This window comes from Cynocephalus volans, chromosome 11 (assembly GCF_027409185.1).
Source record: "Cynocephalus volans isolate mCynVol1 chromosome 11, mCynVol1.pri, whole genome shotgun sequence".
Taxonomy (NCBI): domain Eukaryota; kingdom Metazoa; phylum Chordata; class Mammalia; order Dermoptera; family Cynocephalidae; genus Cynocephalus; species Cynocephalus volans.
Window position 1 is genome coordinate 59,843,458 of NC_084470.1, and position 20,641 is coordinate 59,864,098.

At 48.7% G+C, this 20,641-nt stretch overlaps 1 protein-coding gene across 1 annotated transcript in view; it reads left to right on the forward strand.

The window, feature by feature from the left end:
* BSN (bassoon presynaptic cytomatrix protein) overlaps positions 1 to 20,641 on the forward strand; it is a 97,924-nt gene that overhangs the window by 44,831 nt on the left and 32,452 nt on the right. The window contains 1 exon segment of the mRNA XM_063115035.1: positions 16,306 to 16,714. Within this exon segment, the coding sequence (XP_062971105.1) occupies positions 16,306 to 16,714 (409 nt within the window).

A 20,641-nucleotide genomic window follows, 5' to 3' on the forward strand; every position in this document is an offset into this window, starting at 1 on the left:
AGCAAGAAAACCACAGGGGACAGGCTGTATAGTTGGCAAAAGAGGAAAATGAGTCATCATCCATATACATTTTTCCTCAACTGGGCTGAGGTGAATAGAACAATGGGCATAGTGATGCTGAAGTCTGGAAAAGTGGAGGATGGCTTTCCTTTATAAATGTCCTTTGATTTTTGTAGTGGGTATTATTTATAAGAGGGAATCTTTTCTTCTTTTTTTTTAAGGCTGGCTGGTATGGAGATCCAAACCCTTGACCTTGGTGTTACAAGGCTGTGCTCTAACCAACTGAGCTAACGGGTCAGCCCAGGAGAGGATGTTTTTCCTGTTAGAATCTTGAGTTTCATTTACCATCTTGAGATGGCATTTTTATCATTCTTACTATCTTTCACAGCCTTATAAAGAATTGTATTCCATAGGTCAACACTTCCTTACCGCCAGCCCTGTCTGGGCATTTGGCCCTCATGCTGCATGCAGGTGAGGGGAAAGAATGAGGCCAAAGAGGGGCCCACAAGCACATAAGGAGCCCTCCCCACACCAGGCCATGAGCAGTCTGCATGAAGACACAGCAGGTTTCTGGGAACTGGGAAATTGGCGATGGCCCAAAGAAGGCAGGGTACTTGAGCCGGGTTTTGAAGGTTGTATTGGGTCTTAAGGAAAGGGATGTGTAGAAAGAGAATAGCACTGAGCTGGTAGAGGTGGGGTCAGCTGAGGAGACTGAAGAATCCCTGCATGAAGGCAGTGCAGGAAGAAGAAACTGCCTAGACAGATGGGGCCATGTTGTAGAGGGCTTGTTTCTCTTTTTCTTTTTTTCTTTATTCTATTCTATTTATTTATTTATTTATATTAATATTATTTTTTTACATTCTATGATGTTGCTGCAGAGCAAGTGGGAGGGAGTAGGAGGGGGAAAGGGAAAGGAAATGTGATGGAAAAAGGAGGAAGGAGAAGGGGCGGGATTGAGGCCTGTGGCAGCCCCCTCATTCCCACAGGGGAGACCAGGGGGCTTCCAGCAGTGGCTTGGTCATTGCTGGGCTGGGTGCAGATGTCAGGGAGGTGTGGAGAAATTCCTTGCCTAGGGGCCGGCCCGTGGCTCACTCGGGAGAGTGTGGTGCTGATAACACCAAGGCCATTGGTTCGGATCCCATATAGGGATGGCTGGTTAGCTCACTGGCTGAGCATGGTGCTGACAACATCAAGTCAAGGGTTAAGATCCCCTTACCGGTCATCTTTTGAAAAAAAAAAATTCCTTGCCTCCCATCTCCCCAGCTCGGGAACCCAAGGCCCTTCTTGCTGTGGCTTGGTGGTCCTCGCTGGTCATGTGTGGGGGGGCATGGCCTGGGGCACTTCCTGCAGTGGCTCGGTGGTCATAGCTGGGGTGGTTGTGCTCGTCAGGAAGGTGTGGCCACGACCCTCAGCTCCCACCCTCGGGACTGGTTGCAGGTGTCAGGGGGCATGGCTGAGGCCCCCAGACCTCTCCCCCTTTCTGGTTTGGTAGCCCAGGGGACTTCCAATCCTTCTAGGTGTTATAGGTGTTCTTTGGTGAAATGAGAACTTTACTACTTAGTATCAAACTTTGTCTCTGGTTGTGGGTACTTTGTTTTTCTTTTAGTTCTGTGTTGGATTATTTGCTGTTCCCACCACTCAAACTGTGCTGGAACCAATTTCCTGTCCTTTGCATACTTCTAAAATGGGGGAACTTCCTGTGAGGACCAAAACTTGAGCTGTGTGGTTGAGCTAAATTGGCGCTTTGCTGCTGATTCCCTAGGGAAGACTTTCTGTGCAGCTCAAGTTTTAATGGTTGACTTTATAGGCACTTTGGTTCTAGTGAAATCTGGTGCACCTGGGTTGTGTAGAAATACTGGTCTGGACCTGAGTCTTTTCATCAAACTGCACCCCATGCAATTCTATATTCCTGACCAGTCTCCACTGAGTGGTCCTGCACTGATTAGGGGGCAGATCAGCTGTCCTTGCTGTGCCCCAGTGTTCCCCTAGTGGGCCCGTCTCCACCACTGCCATGCTCCAAACACTTCCCATGAGGCAGGCTGTGCTTCAGTCCCTTGTAATGACTCACTGGCCTCTGAGTGGTTCCTTTTTTTCAGTTGTTGTGACTCCTCAGTCCTATGTGGGTCCACGGGAACCCTATTAGTGGTATTGCTGGCCTGGGGGCCACCAAGGCCCTCTTCTCCCCTGCCGTCTCCAAGCAACTTCATCTGAAAGGCACAGCTGCAGCTTTTGCCAGCTCCTGCTCCATGTGCTCAGCAGCTCCAGTCTGGAAACAGCCGGGCTGTAGAGTGCTTTGAAGGCTGAGGTCAAGTGCATGTAGGGTGGGGTGGTAACTCTGGATGAGCTGCTGTGCACTATCCCCACCTACAAAAGGTGGGATTGGTGGCATCAATCTCATACCTCCTTGGGTGGGAAGAGTGAGCACTTAGCACCGTGTAGCCTGTGCTGGGCTTTATATGTGTGGCTACGATTGTGACAGCTGCCACAGGAAAGCCAGGCCTTTTTTAATAGGCTTTCTGAGTGAGATTCCTCAGCAGGGCTGACCCTCATGTCTCTGTCCCTGACTTTAGAGTTGTTTTTCTCCCAGACTTGTCTATTGTTGGCCTGGAATGCCTTGCAGGCTCCAGGACTATTGCAGTGGGTTCTCTCTCTTACAGGCCCAGGGTGTCAGCCACCACTACCAGAGAGCCTGTGATTCCCTGATCAGTCACATGAGTCCTTTGGTCATTCAGTCCACAAATATCGACTGAGCCCTGCTCTCGGCCAGGCCCTGTGCCAGGCTCTGAGGACTCAGTGGTGACCACGAGTGGAGGAAAGCCAGCTGGCTCACTTTTCTCTGGAACCGCTCCCCTTCCCCATGTCTTCCTCCAGGGTTTTCTCTGACTCTGTCAGCCCACATTTATTTCTCCTTCTGGGAGCCCCTGGACCACTGCCCCCTCCAGCCACCCACACTTGTGTGCACATTCAAGTTCTCCTTATTTTGTGTGTGATAGATGGAGTGTTGTGTGTGAGATCACTTGTTTTGAATTCTTTTGATTATAATAAATTTGAAATTGCAAGACAAGGGTTTAGTTCAGCGGGTTTCATTCTCGTTTTACTACCTGTTATTTGTAGTGCCAAGTATTGCCCGTCTCCAAGCCAGTGCTGCAGGCCCTTTGTCCAAAGGTGGAATTATTCAGCTGTTGGAACAGCTCTGTCCAAGAGCTAGCGAAGTGTCCTGGGCTGTGAGAGCAAATGTCAGAAGGGTGGGTGCCAACAGGTGACTCTGGGGGATTAAAGGGAGTGGGAAAATTCTGACCCTTTCTATTATTTTACTCAGAGCTAAAACTAAGAGCCATAGGTAATCCCCAGTCACAATTTTCTTTTACTGTTTTTGAGTCACAGATAAGTTTTCCCTTATTCTTACATTAAAAGCAAGCAGGCTATTGCTAGCAAAAAATTTTTTATTTAATTAAAAATTTTAAAGCAAGTAGGCTTGCTTTCTGGATGGAGAGATTTTAACATGGGATGGGCAGACATTACTTTGGTGTTTCTTTCTCCCCGCAAGTAGACAATAGACATAGTTTTCACATTTCTTTGACTTCCATGAGAAAGGAGTCAAGGGATCTCAGGTCAAGTGGGGTTTCCCTGGAAGTCTCGAATAGCAGGCTCTGTGAAGCCTCATACACTGGGTGTTTCTGGGTCCAGCCCAGTATGCTGAGCATAGCAGGTGTTCAGCCAGTTCATGCATTAGTGATGCAGACACTGGGTTATCTTGCTAACTGTATTGCTGGCCCCTGACTCCCTTCCTGTGACTTGAGCAGGGCTGGGCATGAAGTAGGCCCTTAGCCATCTTTGTGGGCTGAGGATGTGTCCTGGCAGCCCCCAAGGGCAGGCTGAGTGCCAAGTCTCTCATCAGTACTGGGTCTGAAGACTGGGGAAGGAACATGTTGAGATTTCTGGGCCAGTCTTGACTTCTGCCCTGCTGGGGAGTAGGAATGGGGGGAGTGGGGCCTGCTTTCTCCACAGTCGCAAAAGCTTGCAGTTTTCTCTTAGCTTATGTAGACTTCCTGGGCGTAGCAGAATTTGGAAGAGAGCTGACAGCACAGCACTGTTCCCTTGGTAAAGGGCTGTAGTAGTAAAATTTGCAGTATCTAGAACCTGGGAAAAGCTGGCTCAGCTTTATGTAATGACTTGTGACTCCTGATTAGAGCTTCCTAGCTTTAGGAGCTTTCTCTCTGGGTCAGAAAACTGGGACACTACATAGCTCAAAGTTGTGCCCATGTGGGGTCCCAATACAGATGTTGAAAGCCTGGGGCTGGATGGGGAGCAGGAGCCTCAATGGCTTGGGCTAGATTGGGACTCTTGGGCCACACTTGGGAGCCATGGCACTCCCAGAAGATGGGGCTAGGAAATGCGAACAGAGGTCTGGCACTGGGACCCAGGCTCCTGAGAAGGCTGTATAGAGGTGGCTAAGAATTTGTCTGGCTGGCCAGGTGTCCCCTCAGAAAGCTGAGCCTGGTAGGGGAGTCTGTGGCTCAGTCTGGTTGACCTGGAGGCACTCTTAAAGGGGGCCCCAGTCACTACAGATGAGAAAGGCCAGGGAGTTCCTTAAAATTCAAATGCTGTGCATGTCATAGGTGTTGGTGCAGGGATGTACTGTGATTTTCTCAGAGAAATATCAGCATCCTGGGTTCAGTTCTCATGGTGCCAAAAAGGAAGAGTCCTGAAGGTTGGGGCCCTTATTTCTTCTGGTGTCCTAGGTTGTGGCCATCTGGAAAGACTAGGAAGTGATAGGGAGAGCCCTTCAAGGAGCTGCTGACCTGGGTCTCAGCTCTGGCAATGATTATGGCCTGACCACCTGCCTGCCTTTTCTTCCCTCTCCTGGCCTTCTGGGCTCCCAGCATGGGTCCCCACCTGTCCTGGCTCCCCCAGGAATCTCCTGCTGATGAGCTGTTACCCAAGTCTGATAAATAAGTGGGGAAAGAAAAGCATTAGGGCACTAATTATAAAGCTGTAACACTCTCCCTTCTACTGAGTTCTACTAAAGAAACCAGCTCTTTTACTGCATTGTAGTAAAACCTAATCTTTGGATCACTTCCCCTTGGAATTTGTGAATAATTGGTTGAACCAACCAGACCTTTGTAAAAGATGAATGGTATAAAATGACTGTTTAGCTCACCTAAAAGAACTTGCTTTCAAGCCTTAGCAGGGTTATTTCCTATAAATTTGCCTAAGTTCAAATTATTATTATTATTATTTTTTGACCAGTAAGGGGATCTCAACCCTCAGCACAGTGTGGTCTGTGCCATGCTCAGCCAGTGAGCACACCGGCCATCCCTATATAGGATCCAAACCCACAGCCTTGGCGCTACCAGCGCCGCACTCTCCCTAGTGAGCCACGGGGCCAACCCAGTTCAAATTATTTTTCATCAGTTAATTAAAACAGCTTATGAACTTCTGCTTCCTTCAACTGGCAAGCAGTTATTGCACCCACATTAGGTTCTGGGACCCCCCCACCCTATGGGGTTCTCAATCTGACCTGAGAGACCGACACGACAGTAAGCAGGTAGTTCCCTGCAGGGGGGCAGCACTGGGGCCGGGATTCTGGGGGATACATAGGGAGGGAGACCCCAGGGAGGCTCCACAACAGAAGTCAGGTTCAAATGGCACTGTGGAGGCATTCAGCTAGCCCTCTGGAGAACCTAAGGGCATGGATGCAAGAAAGCAGCTGGCGTGTTGGTGAGCTCCCAGGCCTCAGGCAGAGCTTGCATGCAGGGGGCATACGGGTGACCATCAAGAGACAAGGCAGGGGCCCACTGGTCCAAGGGCAAAATCAGCCGTTGAGGAGTTTGGCCTCCACAGGCTTTAGGAGGGCTGGGTACCTGCTGAAATCAAACACAAATGTTGGTGTGTGTACATTTTTTCTCCAAGGGGTAAGATCTAAGGTTTTTATTCAGATTTATAACGGGGTCAATGCTTTAGAAAACTCAGAACTTGCACAGGCAGCAAGCCAGAGAAAATGGCATTTGTTTTGGATTGTAAAATGTCTTCTGGTTAAATATGATTAAGTTAAGCATCTTTTTGCTCAGTCTCTTTACTGAACTAACCAAAAACAATAAGAAGAACAAAAAACAGAAAAGAAACCTCTACCTTTAACAAAACTAACACGAAATATAATAAATAAAGAATGGTTTGCAAGTACAGGAGAATCAGTCCAGGATGAGGGAGGATCCTATGAGGGGAAGCTTACCTCTGTGGAAGTAGGGCAGAGAGATCAGAGTCCAGAGGGCCAAACCAGTAACCCCTTTTTTGGACTGACTAGCAAAGTCAACATATGTTGGAAAGCTTAGGGAGTGTGCCTAAACCCTGTGTAATGCCAAGGAGTTATTAGGGAAGTGGAATTGCCTAAGGCACCAAGCAAGGTGTGGCAGGGGGGGTAGAAACCATGGGTTGCCAGCAGTCCAGACAATAGAATGACAAAGGAAACTTAAAATGGGTATAATTGGTATCTCTGGAGAAAAGAACAAAACAAATGGAACACAGAAATACTGTATTAAAGGTATAATAGAGGAAAACTTTACCTCCTGAAATAAAGGAACACATAAATCTTTAGTTTGAAAAGGCATACTGAATTTTAGGAAAAATAGATATAGAATATTCAACCCTAAAACATATAGTGGTGAAGTTACTAAACTTCAGCGAGAAAAAAGGAGTTATATTACATCCAGAGGAAAAAGTTAATATATCTGTAAGGGGAGAAAGTTAATATATCTGGAAGGTCTCTCCATAGTAATAGTCAAATGATTAGAAAACAGAATGGCTATGTGTGCAAAGTCCTCAGGGAAAGAAAGTGTGAGCCCAGAATTGTATATCCAGCCAAGCTGTTCATGTTCACAAAGATATGTTCAGACATTCAAGAACTCAGGGAACATGGTTCCTATGAGTTCTTTTTAAATGAATGAATGAATAAAAACTTCTAGAGATGAACTCCATAAGACATAAATGGAGAAGCTATGATTAAAGGACCAGTAACCCTTCAACAGAGTCCTTAGGCTAAGAAGATTGCATCCACCACTCACTTGTCCTCAGTCGAGCCAACATTCACACAATATCTGTCACAAGCATCATGGTGCAAAAGATATTCAGCCTTCAAAGTTACACTGAGCTCATGGCATTTGATGCTTCATCTGACTGATGGCCACATACAGCTCTTGTGATTCTGGGAAAGCCACTAGATGGAAGTGAAAATGGGATTGAGGGGAAGGTCAAAGGCAAACCACTACATGAACCACTACTGTGTACCCATTGGTCTCTTTCTAGCAGGGGATGAATTTGGCTTGAGGTAGGTCTGGCCTAATTCTGAGTTAGACACTCCAAGAAGTTGAATATCACTTGAGGCAGGTCCACGGCTTTGGTTTTATTCTACATCACGGATGACAAGTCCATGGCCTTTGTGCTGAATTGATGGTAACAATCTTTACCATTGATCCTTCCCAAACCCAACACTCCAGGCAGTCACTACCAATTAATTGGGTTAGAGGAAAGTTACCCTTATTTCCCATCCTTGCTCTGGATTCTGGAGACTGCATGGTCCTTCCTGAAGGAACTAAGACAAATCAGATTGCTCTGAGAGATGTTCTCAACCTAGCAGACCCATTAGGCCTCAGAGCTAGGGAATGAGATCCCCGGGGCTTGCTCTTGTTGCAGTTATGATCTGCTCCCACTTTGCTCCCAGAGTCCTGGTGGTCTCTCCTCTCATGCTGGCAGCTTCCCCTGGCCTGTGTTTGATGGCAGCAACTCTTGCTCTTACCAGTCTCTTGCCACATTCTCTCCATTGCTGACTTGCCTGCAGTCTCATCCCAGGCACTTTCCCTCAGCAACAGCAAAGCAGTCAGAGCTCACTCCCTTAAGCATGTTTTCTGCTGGCCCAAACCAACTGGCCTGGAACCAGTGGAAGTTTGTTTGGCCACAGGAGGAGCCCCAGTGCCAAACGTCTCTGAGTGGAAAGGATGGGTGGAGGCGGTGGGGACCGGGTCACACCCATGGTTCCTTCATGAGGTTTTTTCTGCTCGGGGGTGTGAGTACATGTGTGCCCAAGTGCATCAGTACACACCTGCTGTGGGGGCTGTCACCAGGCTGGCATGGTGCTTTGTCTCTGCCTGGTCAAGGAGGAGCTTGCTCTCTGGATTACTCTGGGATCTTTTGGATCTCGGAAAGTTACCATCAGAGTGGGGCCGCATCTACAAAAGGGCTGGGAAGTTAGAAAGGGAAGATGTCAGCTTCTTGGGAAGCTCTGCTTATAGCATGACCTCCCACTCTGTCCAGGAACCCGGGATTTGGCACCTTCCCTTCCCAGCCAGCCGGTCATCCCCTGGCTCCAAGACAGCATCTCAGAGGCTCTGAGCCTGTGGTGCCAGCTTCTTCTCAACCACAGGCTCCTTGTGAGTTCTGTGGCTGAGTGTTATGGAGATCCTCACCTCTGTGGTATGGCCCATAGGCACCCAGGAAGCCTGGTGAGGCCAGCCCCTAATGACCTGGAGCATCCCTGTCGTTGACCTGAGTGCACCTTCCATGGGGCAGAGCTGAAGGCAGGAGAGAATGTGGTCTAGGCAACCAATACAGACTCTTTTAAAGATTGGAAATTGGGAGTTTAAGAATTTCCTCAGCAGTGGCCTCCCTAATAGGGCACATGTGCCAAGGTGTGAGAGGAGAAGGAACAAGGCTGAAAATATGAAAACTCCTATTTACATTTATTTTCTATCTCATCCTTTAAACTTTTCCATTTGGGTAGGTGTGTTTTATCAATAATACTCATATATATGTGTGTAATTGTTGGATAAATATTTGTGTGTTGGAGATGCACAAACATGTTTTATTGATAGGGGCACATGATCAAAAACGCAAAAGAGGCCACTGTCCTACAGGCTAGGCAGGTCAGAAAAGGCTTTCTCATGTGAAAACTGGAATTTTTTCTAAGCCCAAACTTTATGAATTCTCACATCGATTCCTAGCAGAGGAGCTTCAGGACCCAGGACCTGGACCCTGGCACCTCCCATTCTACAGCCTCTGCGTCTCTGCCTAAATGCGCAGGGACCACTGGGGTGGACCAGTGGTCCTTCTCAGCATGGGCCTCAAAGGAGAGGGTCCTCCCACAGCGTCTGCCCAGCTGTAATTGCCCATTACAGAAAGGTCAGCCATTAGTTATCAAAACCTTGTTTGAAGCTGTGGGGCTCTTCCGGCTGCTCTGACTTAGAGAAACAGTTTCCTTAAGTTCACTCCCTTCCTGGTGAATAAAGGCAGCCATTTATTAACACAAAACATTTCTCTTTCAAATGTTCAACTGGAGGCGGTTGGGGGCATGCTCTAGACTGCTGCTCTATGGAGCCCAGCTTGGTTTCTCCTCCAGAGGAGCCCACACTGGCTCCATGCCTCCCTGCTTTTCCTTCTAGTCTGCATCAGCCTGAGCAGGCCCTCCCTGAGTGCAGCTACCAGAGGAACTCCAGGCTCCTTCCCACTGATCACCAGGCAGCCACATCTCTCCCTGGTGGCTCTGTCCTCATGGCTGTGCATGGTTTCTGGAGCATCTGTTAGTCACTGGAGCTTGCTGGCCTCATGCTTTTCCTGATGGAGGGGAGCCCAGCTTCTGACCAGTATAGTCTGGATTATTTCTCCCAGTAGTGGTTATGGTATGGGACAGGAGGCCACAGGGGTACGGAGGATTGGTGAGGGAGAGGCTGACTGAATTGGCTCTGTCCCCCTTCCTAGCAGCCTTCCTGTGGCCAGGGGGCTCCTTCCTGCCTTGGCAAACAGCTCTGAGTTAAGTTTGTTTCTCATCAGTTAATCACCCTAAATGTTACAAGGAAGGAAAGCTGATAGAAATCGGACTATTTCTGTGTCCTCTACCTTTCTTAGCCATCTTAAAAAAATATTTATCTCTGAATAAGGCATTTTTAGTCTCCCCAGTGTGGCTTCCAGCCAGTCCTTCATATCTCTGCCCTGTCCCTCCTTCTCTACCTGCCTGTCCTCCTGTGTCTTTTCTGCTTTATGGTAGTGTTCCTCTTCCCTCTTTGCTCACTTGTCCTTATCCCAGCCCTCTTCAAGTAATGGGGCTTCCCAAGGCTGCTGGGAGGAGCAATGGCTTCAAGGGGCTCACTACTCATAATTCATGTCCACAAGGCCAGGTCTTCCTTGGGGCTGGACTGGGTCCTGCCTGTGGACACCTCTCTCCCCTTTTCCTCAATCCCTCCTTTCTCCTGCCCAGCAGCCATATTTTGGTGGAGACCTTTGTTTGTGCCTCTGAAGGAGGGCCTCATGGAAAGATCACCACCTCTTCACTCCCGAAGACCTCAGGCTGTTCTAACCACCCTGGTTCCCTTGAGACTTGTGATAAGGGAGGTGGCACAGACACACATGACCCCTGGAGCTCTGGCCATGAGTGGGCCCTTCTGTTCTGCAGAAGAGGAAACCGGCCCCTCCCAAGCTGGACTGGGTTGGAAAAGAGCTTGGGCATTCATGGTGTGTGGCCCGCATGGGTGTACCCTTTTTCTTCTGTGACTTCTCAGTCTCCAGGTATGTAGACTCATCATGGCATGTGGCACTATTGAGTGCTCTTCCTCATGGGAGCTTCTCTGGGGGCTCCTAGGGTCATTCTCTTTTGTTCTCCTTTCTGTGACTGCTCTGTTTCTGGCATCTCCCCTATTCCTGTAAACACTGGTGCTCCCCACAAAGCTTTTCTGGACCACTGCTCCCTGGGTGATCTCTATCCCTGAGAATTACCTGTGAAGTGAACCCTTAACTCTCCAAGGTAAAAATATATAGACATATCTTAATTGAGCCCAAGCTGTGACCCATCTCTTGATGCTCTTGGACACCCCTCTACCAAACATACAAACACACACCTCAATACAACTTGTGATTTTGCTATTTCACTCCTCATTCCCTATCCACTAACTGGCCTCTGTCCCTGGATTCCCCATCTCAATTAAAAGGAACACTCCTCTGGTGCAGAGAGAATACTTGCTTTTGTACCCTCCCTTCCTCTAACCCCATGGACTATTCCTAAGCTATTGCCTTACTCTCACTTGTTTCCCTACCTCCACCATCTTCTCCTTGACATAGAAACCAAACACTCCCCTGTTTGAAAATCTTAAAGGCCTTGCTATCCTGGCCCTTCCCATTCTAGCTCTGAGCTGCCCAATTAGTTCAGGTGGTTCAACACACACTATTGCCAGGAGCTGGTATAGGTGTTGGGAGCAGCAATGACTTACGTCTGCCATGCTTTTCCTGCACAGACACCCAGACCAAGCATACTCTGACATGCCTCTGGACCTTGTGTGTGCTGTTTCCTCTGCCTAGCTTGCCCTTTCACCTCAGGGAGAACAGCTCATCCTTTAAGACCTGGTTTAAATGTCTCCTCATCCTCAAAGACTTTTGAGACTTCTCCCCCCTCCCTCACTGTACAGCAGTATGTCATGCAGTGATTTGTTTGCACGTCTGTCTCTATTCTAGACTAGAGGCTCCCGGGGGATGGGATCCTGGTCTGACTCACTTTAAAATTATTTTAATTAAGTATTAAATAGATGTTTGTAAAGAATATAAGAATACTTATAAAATATGTATAAGATGTAAAGAATAACAATATGAGAACACCTGTGGACCCACCTCCTATTGTAAAAGATATGATTCATTTATGCCATCAATACCTATCACAGGGCCTGGAACTAATCCAGGGATCAGTAAATGTTTGTGAATGCCTGAATGCCTGAATGCATGAACATCTGTTGTTGGAGTCATTTTCTCTGTGAATCTCTCAGCGTTGCTGGGCAAGCTCCAGGTGAAGTGGTCAGAACTGAATGATGTCACTGCCCTAACTTAGCCCTACTTTGAGAGCTCAATATACTGTTCACACATCTTTCTGTTCACTTGGCTAAGCATTGTGCTGGGTCCTGGGGATACGATGGGGAACAAAACGTCAGAGATCTCTCCCTAGAGAGCTTCCACTTAAACAGCTCTTCAGAAAAAAGAATACAATAAACCCACATTGTGGTGCTTCCCATCCCTCTACAGCTATATTGTGCTCCCCTAGAAAGGCAGTGTGGGACAGTGGTTAAGGACATGGAATTGTGGTCTGGATATTGAAATCCCAGCTCCACCACTTGCAAGTCATGATGGCTTTGCAAGTTACTTAACTTTTATGTGTGGCAGATTCCTTGTCTGTAAAATAGGCAAAATGGATCCTACCCCATGAATTTGCTGTGAGGCTTAAAGGAGTTAATATGTGACAGGTGGCTTGTGGTGAGGGCTCAGTTGGCATTATCACCATATTATTAGCAGAGCTTCTATGTGATGTGGCTGGGGGTGTGGCTAGCCACCAGAGAGGACTCCAGGTATTTTCCCTGCATTTCTTTCCTGCATGAAGTCAGATCCAGAGAAGGGCTGAGTGCCATGCCAGGCACTTGCCATGTTTCTTCAGCTCTAAAACACTGTTGGGCCACATTTTACTGTTCTGAGTCATGACATGCGTGCAGTCCTTCCATTCAGGAAATACATATTGAGCATCCTGTTTATGCCAGGCACTGTGCTAGTCACTGGGACACAGCTATGAGGAAAGTACTCAGAGGCCCTGCCCACACAGAGGTGCCAGTTTAATGCAGGGATCCCAGAGGATACACTATTGGGACTCATGGCCAAATCTAACATACATGAAAGCAATAAATATGCTATACACTGGGTCAGAAGATGCCTGAGGAAGGATAGAAGCTGCAAATTTTAATAGAATAGTCAGGGTAAGTGTCCCTGAAAGGATGCCACCAGAGCAAAGACTTGAGAGGGAGCAAGTGCCAGCAGAAGGAACAGCAAATGCAAATGGCCAGAGGCAGGAGTGCACCTACTATAAGGGAAGTGGAGTGAGAGAGAGAGAGAGTAGCAGGAAATGGGGCCAGAGGGAAAGCGTGGGGTTTCCTGGGCCATTGTAAGGCCTTTGGCTTTTCCTTTAGGAGGGAAAGGAAGCTGTTTGAGGGTTTAAGCAGAGGGAAATGGTCTGACTTGTGCATTTAAAGGATTATCCTGGCTGCATTGAGAGAAGACCTTAGAGGGGCAAGTAGAAGGAGCATGGCTCCTGCAGTACTGAAACAAGAGGTGACAGTGGCTTGGACCAGTGGAGTGAGGCGGCAGTGGGAGTGGCCAGACTCTGAAGCCAACAAGATTTACTGATGAAATGACATGGGATGAGAAAAAAAGGGAGTCAGAGATGATGCCAAGGGAAAGACTAGGAGTACATTTCGGTGGGAGATCAGGAGCTTGTTTTGGACATGTCCAGTTTGAGATGCCTACAAGACATCTCAGTGAAAATGTGGAGTTGGCAGTTAGACAAGTAAAGACTTCAAGGCAGAGGTCTGGGCCAGAGATAGACACTTGGTAGTTGTCAGTGGGAAATGGGATTTAAAGCCTTGAAACTGAGTGAGTCTTGAGATTCAGGAAAGTGAGTGCTCAAAGAAGCTAATTTATGTAAAGACTGAGCCCTGAAGCCCTCCAATGTAAGAAGTGGGGCTTTGCTGTTGGGAGATGAGGAAGAACCTGCAAAAGAGATTAGAAAGGTGCAGCCAGGAGGGAGGAGGAAGCCCAGGAGAAGGTGGTGTTCCCTAAGGCAGTGGAGAACTTATTTCAGGGAGGAAGTACTCACCTGGTATCAAGTGCTGCTGATGGTCAAGTGAGATGAGGAATTGAGACTGACTGTCGGATTTGACAGTGTGGAGGCCCCTAGTGACTGTGACCTGAGCAGTTTCTGTGGAATGATAGGCAACAGCCAGATTGGAGTGGGTTGAGAGGGAGGGAGGAGAGGCAGTGAGCGGTGACAATTCTTTCAAGGAGTTTTGCGGTAAAGAGGAAAGGAGAAACGTGGCAGCTGCTGAAGGGGATAGTGGGTCCAAGTTCTTTTGTTTTTGAGGATGGGAGAAGCATATTTGTAGGGTAATTGAAATGACCCAATTTCAATTACCCTACAGTGTCAAATTAGAGAGGGGGAAACGGATTTGAAGAAGAGGGGAGATAATGTGAAGGTGAGAAGTGGGCCTTGGGAGCAGGAGGCATGCAAACCTTGGGGTCAGAAGTTGTGAGGCCATGGATGTGCAGGTTCCCCATCAGTGGGTCCCGCTTTTTCAGTGAGATGGCCAGCAGATTATCAGTGACATGAAGATCATCATGAAGAGACAGAGGGAGGTGTTGGAGGCTTGAATCACAGGAGGACAGGAGAGTACAGAGACCATGACATGTACTGCCATCACTGGGTATCATGACAGCCACTATGTGGTATGTGGACACATGTCAGGCCTGTGTACAGGGAACATTGCCTTGCAGTACAGACTTGGCTGGGTGCCAGAGGCTTTGTTTGTTTATTCACTGTTACCACAGCTGAGTTGAAAGTCAACTTGAAATTTAGATCCCTAATCACCACAGAAAATGTCTCCAGAAAGACTACATTGTCATACAATATTGAATTAAAAAGTCACTGTCTACACAGAAGATTGCCTGTCACTTATCAGGCAATACAAGTACAGTAGAAATTGCTAAATTTCTCAGAAGGCCTTGCACATCCTGGGGAGGGGCTGCAGCCCATTCACATCTTATAAAGGGCTTTCACTAGCTTCTGATTAGTTTTCAAGGGCTGCTTTTAAACTCCAGCCATAAATTTGAGTAAAAAATGAAACTATTAATTTAACCAAGTGAGAAATATTTCTTTAGGATACCTAGAACTTGGTCTGCTGAAAGACCCTAGAAGAGACCAGGTTCCAAGTGTTGGCCAGAGATGCTGTGGCCACCACCATACTGGGCCTCACAGCTGGTGGCAAAGATGGCCTAGAGCGGTTAGACTCAAACTCCGGTTGTCTTACTGAAGAAGGAAGTGGCAGGTCTGTGACTCGATGGTTAGGTGTATTCTGTTGGTAGTCAATGAAAGGAATGTTTGATGGATATTTCATAGTGTTTCTTTATTCTAAAAGAGTTTTTATTAGACTGAGGATATGTTTCTCCACCACCAGTTCCTCAGAAGGGAGGAAGGACTATAGGTGGGCTCCTCATCTCCCCTCTGAAATGGCTCATCCTAAGATGCCCTACCAGTTGGCTCCTGAATCTTTTTGCCAAGCAGATAGCCTTCAGATGGGGGCAGCAAACTTAGAATCCTCCCCTGTCAGTCAGACCCTACAAGGACTGGGATTATTGGGGCAGAAGAGGCCAGGGCAGGCTCGTCCAGTTGGGCCTCTGCAGTGGCTCTCAGCGATTCTGCCTCCTGGGTCCCAGCATCCACCCAAGTGAATACAGACCAAAGCAAGTATAGAATCTCAAGGAAGCAACATAAAGCATTGCCTTTGGCTTTTTGTGCTCAGCCTCTTTCAAATTGGAGAAGAGGAAAATTGGCAGAAATGAACTTAAGTTGGGTCAAAGGTGAAGGAATATAAAGGGATTGGATTTTAGCCTGATAGTTTATCTTCTACCTATCGAACTACCCAACATGGCTGGCAACTTTGCAACCAGGCCAGGGATGGAGGTGGAGGTCAGACCCATCAGACCTTCCACAGTGGTTTCTCAAGAGCTGGTACCCAGAACTCCAACCCCACCCAGCCTTGCACTAGCATAAAAGTAATACTTCATTCCATCTTGGTAGACTTAGTCTGGCGTCAGGCTTGCTGGTGTGTACAGGCAGGCCCCTACTGGAAACGGCATTAAGTAAGCACTGAGGTGCCCCCTGTCCCAAACTGTCTGAATCAGCCTTTGAAGGGGACAAGCCAGGGGGTAACAGCCCTGCCAGGGCAGTAGCTCTGAGCTTGGGCTGCGTGTTGGAATCACCTAGGGAGGAAAAAATACTAATGCCAGAGTTCTTTCCCCACAAATCCTGATGAAATTTATCTGGTGTGCAGTCCAGGAGTCATAATTTTGAAAATCACCCTAGGTGTTTCTAATGTGTGGGTTTAGAGCATTGGTACTCAAAAGGTGGTCTGCAGAATTTGCATCACCAAAATTGGCATCACTTTGGAGTTTCTTAAAAATTCACACCCCACCCAGACCTACTTAATCAGAATCTACACTTTATCAGGATGTAAAAGGGGACACTTATAATCCCACTACATGGCCTGGTGCCAAGGGTTCAAGTGGGAAATCCTTGTCAGGGCTCAGCACAGGGCACAGTAAATGGTGGCTGGGATGCTGATCCTGGGCAGGAGAAGGAGGGTGGTGATGGGGCTTGGTGCGGTCACCCAGCTTGGTAGAGACCTCTGTAGGCTGCTTCTCTAAGATGTGTCTCTAACATAGTCATTTTCAATGTCATTTCAGTGTTTCTCGGAGACTGGACCCCAAGGAGTCCCTGGGTAGCCAGAGAGCAGCTTCCCCAACTCCAAAGCAGGCTTCTGCTACTGTTTCCAGCAATGAGAGCCCCCGGGAGACAAAGGCACAGGGCCCAGCAGGCCGGGAAGCTGACGGTCCCCGCAGGACGCTGCAGGTGGACAGCAGGACACAGAGATCAGGGCGGTCCCCCTCGGTGTCACCGGACAGAGGCAGCACCCCCACATCACCCTACTCCGTCCCCCAGATTGCCCCTCTTCCCAGCAGCACCCTGTGTCCCATATGCAAGACCTCGGATCTCACGTCGACCCCCAGCCAGCCAAACTTCAACACCTGTACCCAGTGTCACAACAAGGTCTGCAACCAGTGTGGGTTCAATCCCAATCCTCATCTCACCCAGGTAACCACCCTCTGCGCCGGCTCCCCACCTACCTGCCATCTCATTACCATGCCTCCCACGGTTCCTTTCACCTCTTTCACCAACTCTCTTTTCCTGGTCATTTCCATTGGCCACCAGCATCTCTGTCCTTCTGGAGGAGTGGGAGTGTGTCCTGGCTCCAAGTTGTGGCAGCAGAGAACAAGACTTGCCCCCAGATTTCCTGAGGGATTCCTGGATCCCCTGGAAGCTTGGGCAGGGTCCCAGAGTGGAAGATGCTCCCTTACCTGGTCCAAGTTTGGCCTGGAAAAATGGCCTTGGAGAGAGCCAAAGACAATCTTATAGACAACTTTTCCCAGTGGATGCTCATTTGGAGAGGGTCATGAGCAGCTGGAGGGTCCAGAGGATGGCAGATTTCCGTGGCCCAAGGCCTGCTTCTCTCCTTGACAACGGGACCTTGAGGGAGATGCTGGTGAAGGGAGCAAAGTTTTAGGGGAGGCAGAAAACTGCCTTCCAGCTGGGCTTTAGGAAGCTTCTGCTCTGGGCTTCAATTCCAGTTAGCTGGGGGTCTGAGGTGGCAGAGCGGCTATCCATCTCCAGAGAAACAGCCTTGGTGTAAAGTAGAGACCCAAGCTGGGGCCAAGCATTCGCAAAGGGTGACAGTGTCCTACACTCACCAAGAGGCCACTGTAGGACTATTTCCATGAGTTTGGCCTCCTTTTTGCCTTAGCCCCATCCTGCCTTGTTCAGGATGCTTTGAGTTGCTTTGGGATGCCTAGCTAAGCTCTTGGCAGCTTTCTTTGGTGACCTGGAGGCTGGGTTCTGCAATGTATTGGCTGAGCTGGGGCCATCCCTTTGAAATGAACTGAGTAGGTTTGCTGGCTTCCTCCCACTTCTCTGGGGTAACCCATATGAGTCTCTGCTTCTCCCCTCAAGGCTCTGCCCTTGGACAGGATGGGGAGTGGCTGACTAGAGGCATAGGCATGGCCATCTCTGAGATTATCAGCAGCTGGAGCTGTTTGGACCATGTGGGAGGCAGGATGAGCGAGAATAATTCTTCACAGGTCAGGGTCTATATATGCCATGAGGTGCTGTGGGTGTGGGATGTGTGGTTTGTGAGAGGTAAGTGTGAGATTCTGAGGAAGGAGCTGTTGGTGTGGGGAGATGACTCAGTGCATTTGGAGTCGTTCCTGGAGTGTGGGGGCTTCCTGAGGAGGCGTGCACATTCGTGATTATTGCATCTGAGATTAGAAACAGGCCCATCCCTGCACTGATAAGTTAGGTAAGTGTTTGCTGTTCAGTATTTAGAACAGTGCATTTAAGGCCAGAGAAGCTTACCTGTATGTTTCTGACAGGAAGAAGCCAGAAGCACCTGGTCTCACAGGAGCAGGGAGGCTTGGCAGGTGGCCTGTGCCACTGTGGGGCATTCCCTCCTTGTGCTGGCCTCACCCGTCTGGGTTTCAGTCCCCTGAGATATTCACTCAAGCTGTAGCACCTGGACAACTTCAGATTGGGTGGGTGGGGATCAAGGGAAAGCCACACGTAGTGGCATTAGCCTCCTGGTGGGCATCCCGGCCCTCACCACACCACAGCCTTTGCCTCCCGGCTCCCCCAAGCCCAGGACATTTGGTGAGGTGGGAAGGGAGCCAACCTCTGGCTGTGCCTGGAGAAACAACAAAGTAGGAAGACTGTGGAGACATTCAGTCCATCTGCCTCATTGTGCTGGGACAAAACTGAGGCTCAGGGCCAAGAAAAAAGGGGACCTGAAACTTAGTGCAGATTCACAGTGTTTGGTGAAGAGCAGACCTCTCAGCCAAGTATTTCAAGCAAATGCTGGGCACAAATGAAATGGTTCTTCGCTGTGAGATTTCTCAGGGCTTTTGGTGTCCTGAGGGGCAACACGGAGCTCCAAGATAAGCTGTAGTTGGAAGCTTTTCCTAGACTTGCCTTCACAGGCAAGGTGCTAGGTACTGCTGTCTTGTAGCAATCAGTTTGGGAAATGTTGACCTGGTCTGTTCTCCAGGTTCATACCTGGTAAATGCTCTTTTCTGCTGGGGTCTCCAGACAGAATCTTTGCCTCTCCAGAGATGCTTTCAGTGGTGTTCCTGTCAAGAAAAAATAACCCTTGGCACATTTTCCTGAGGGATGGCAAAGCATAATTCTCAAACCAGTGTAGATGCCCTTTGTCACTTTGCTAAGACCAGATTCACCTCCCTGGTCATGCTTCCATGTGATGAGAAAACAAGTCTGCAGGTTTTGCTCACACACCTACTGTTAGATCTGTCCTGGTCAGACTACACCTGTTCTGGCCACCTCTAACTTGACATTATGTTGTCTAAGAAGGCTATTTCTAGGACTGCCCTGGTGTCTCTGGGCTGAGCTCCTAGAGGTTCTGGGTATGTGCAAGGGGCTAGTTCTGAATTCAGATGTGTCTGGGTGACAAGGATCAGAAAGTGATCTTTTCCAGGAAATTCAGCTACAGCACTCACTTCCTTTTTCAGTTTCTCATTTCCCAGGAGCGATCTAATAGAGTAGAAAAGGTTAGGGGTACTGCTAGTCCCAGCACAGATGCACTGTAGACACCGGCCACCGTGGAGCATCATGGGGATCCTGCCTGGGGTGGGGTGTCCCTGGACCCACCAGTATGAAGATACTGAGCAGTGGCTGAGAGCACTGGCAGCCTGGGCCCTGTGTCTCGGGCATGTCGGCAGTTCACATCACTCCTCAGCTTTCTACTAGACAGAGGGAGGGATGTAGCAGTCCCAGAGAGGGACAGGGCCACACAAGTGACATGGAGGGTTTCAGGGCCTCTCTGAGATTGCTAATAAAGCTGCTCTTGGATCTTTAGAAATGTAACCATGGAAAATGGAATTTTTTTCATGCATATCATGAGTAGAGACTCACTGGCTGGTTTGTAACTGAAGTTGCTACGCAGATTAGGAGTGTGGTAGAACTATTGTGCTGAATGGCTGTAGGAGGACAAATGAGCAGAAAGGAGGGAAAGAACTTGGCACGACTGGGCAATAGTCACCAAAACTCAGTATTTTTGTTTTTGTGTCTCATGGCATCTATCATGGTCTTATTCCTTTAGCTGGGTGCTGTAGGAACAGCGGGCCAGGTCTGGAGATGAGAATCACACACAGCTACCTGCTTGGCCCCACTTGGCCAGAAGCAGAAATCTGTAATCACTGTTTTTCTGGCTGGTAGGCCCAAGCATCTCCTGTCAGCCCTGGGGCTGCTGGATGGCTACTATACTCACACAGACATGGTGCTCACTGTTCTGCCCATGCCCAGGTTGGCCAACTCGAGGCTATGTAGACAGGAGGAGGCCTGCCCATATACCCCCTGGGTTTCTGACTGCCTGGAACACATTGAGACTACATGGAAATTGGGGGAGAAACTCAGAACACACTCCTTGTTTGCAGACTAAGAAACTGAGTCTTAGGAAATCTTGGCCTATTCTGGGTTATTCTGGAGCAAAACAGTTAGGGATCCAGAACCAGTGGCTAGGTCCTAGGTCTCCAGTTTTCCCCCAGGGACTCCCAGCCCCATTTGCCCCATCCATAGTCCATTTTTGCTCAGGTTGAGGCTGGTTGAGAACAAACAGGGCTGTCCTACCCACTCTAGTTAGTGGAGGCCATTTCTTCCTGGGTTTCTCCAGTCCCAGTAGCTCAGGGAAGGTGAGTAATTTAACCTGTTTGAAACAACAACAAAAGACTGGGTGTTTCCTTTTGGGGTCTGAACATTTTTCACACCACCCACAAGTGACCCTCCCTCTGACAATGCACCGACACCGGGAGGCCAGAGGTGTTAGCTTCTAGTGCCCAGTGACGGGGAGAAGGCAGGAAAATGGTCCCCCTCTTCTCTCCCTAGATGTAGGACAAGTACCATAAACTTCCCGAATATTAGATTTCTCCTAAGGATGGGCCTCAGTGGCTTGGCTGATGCTCC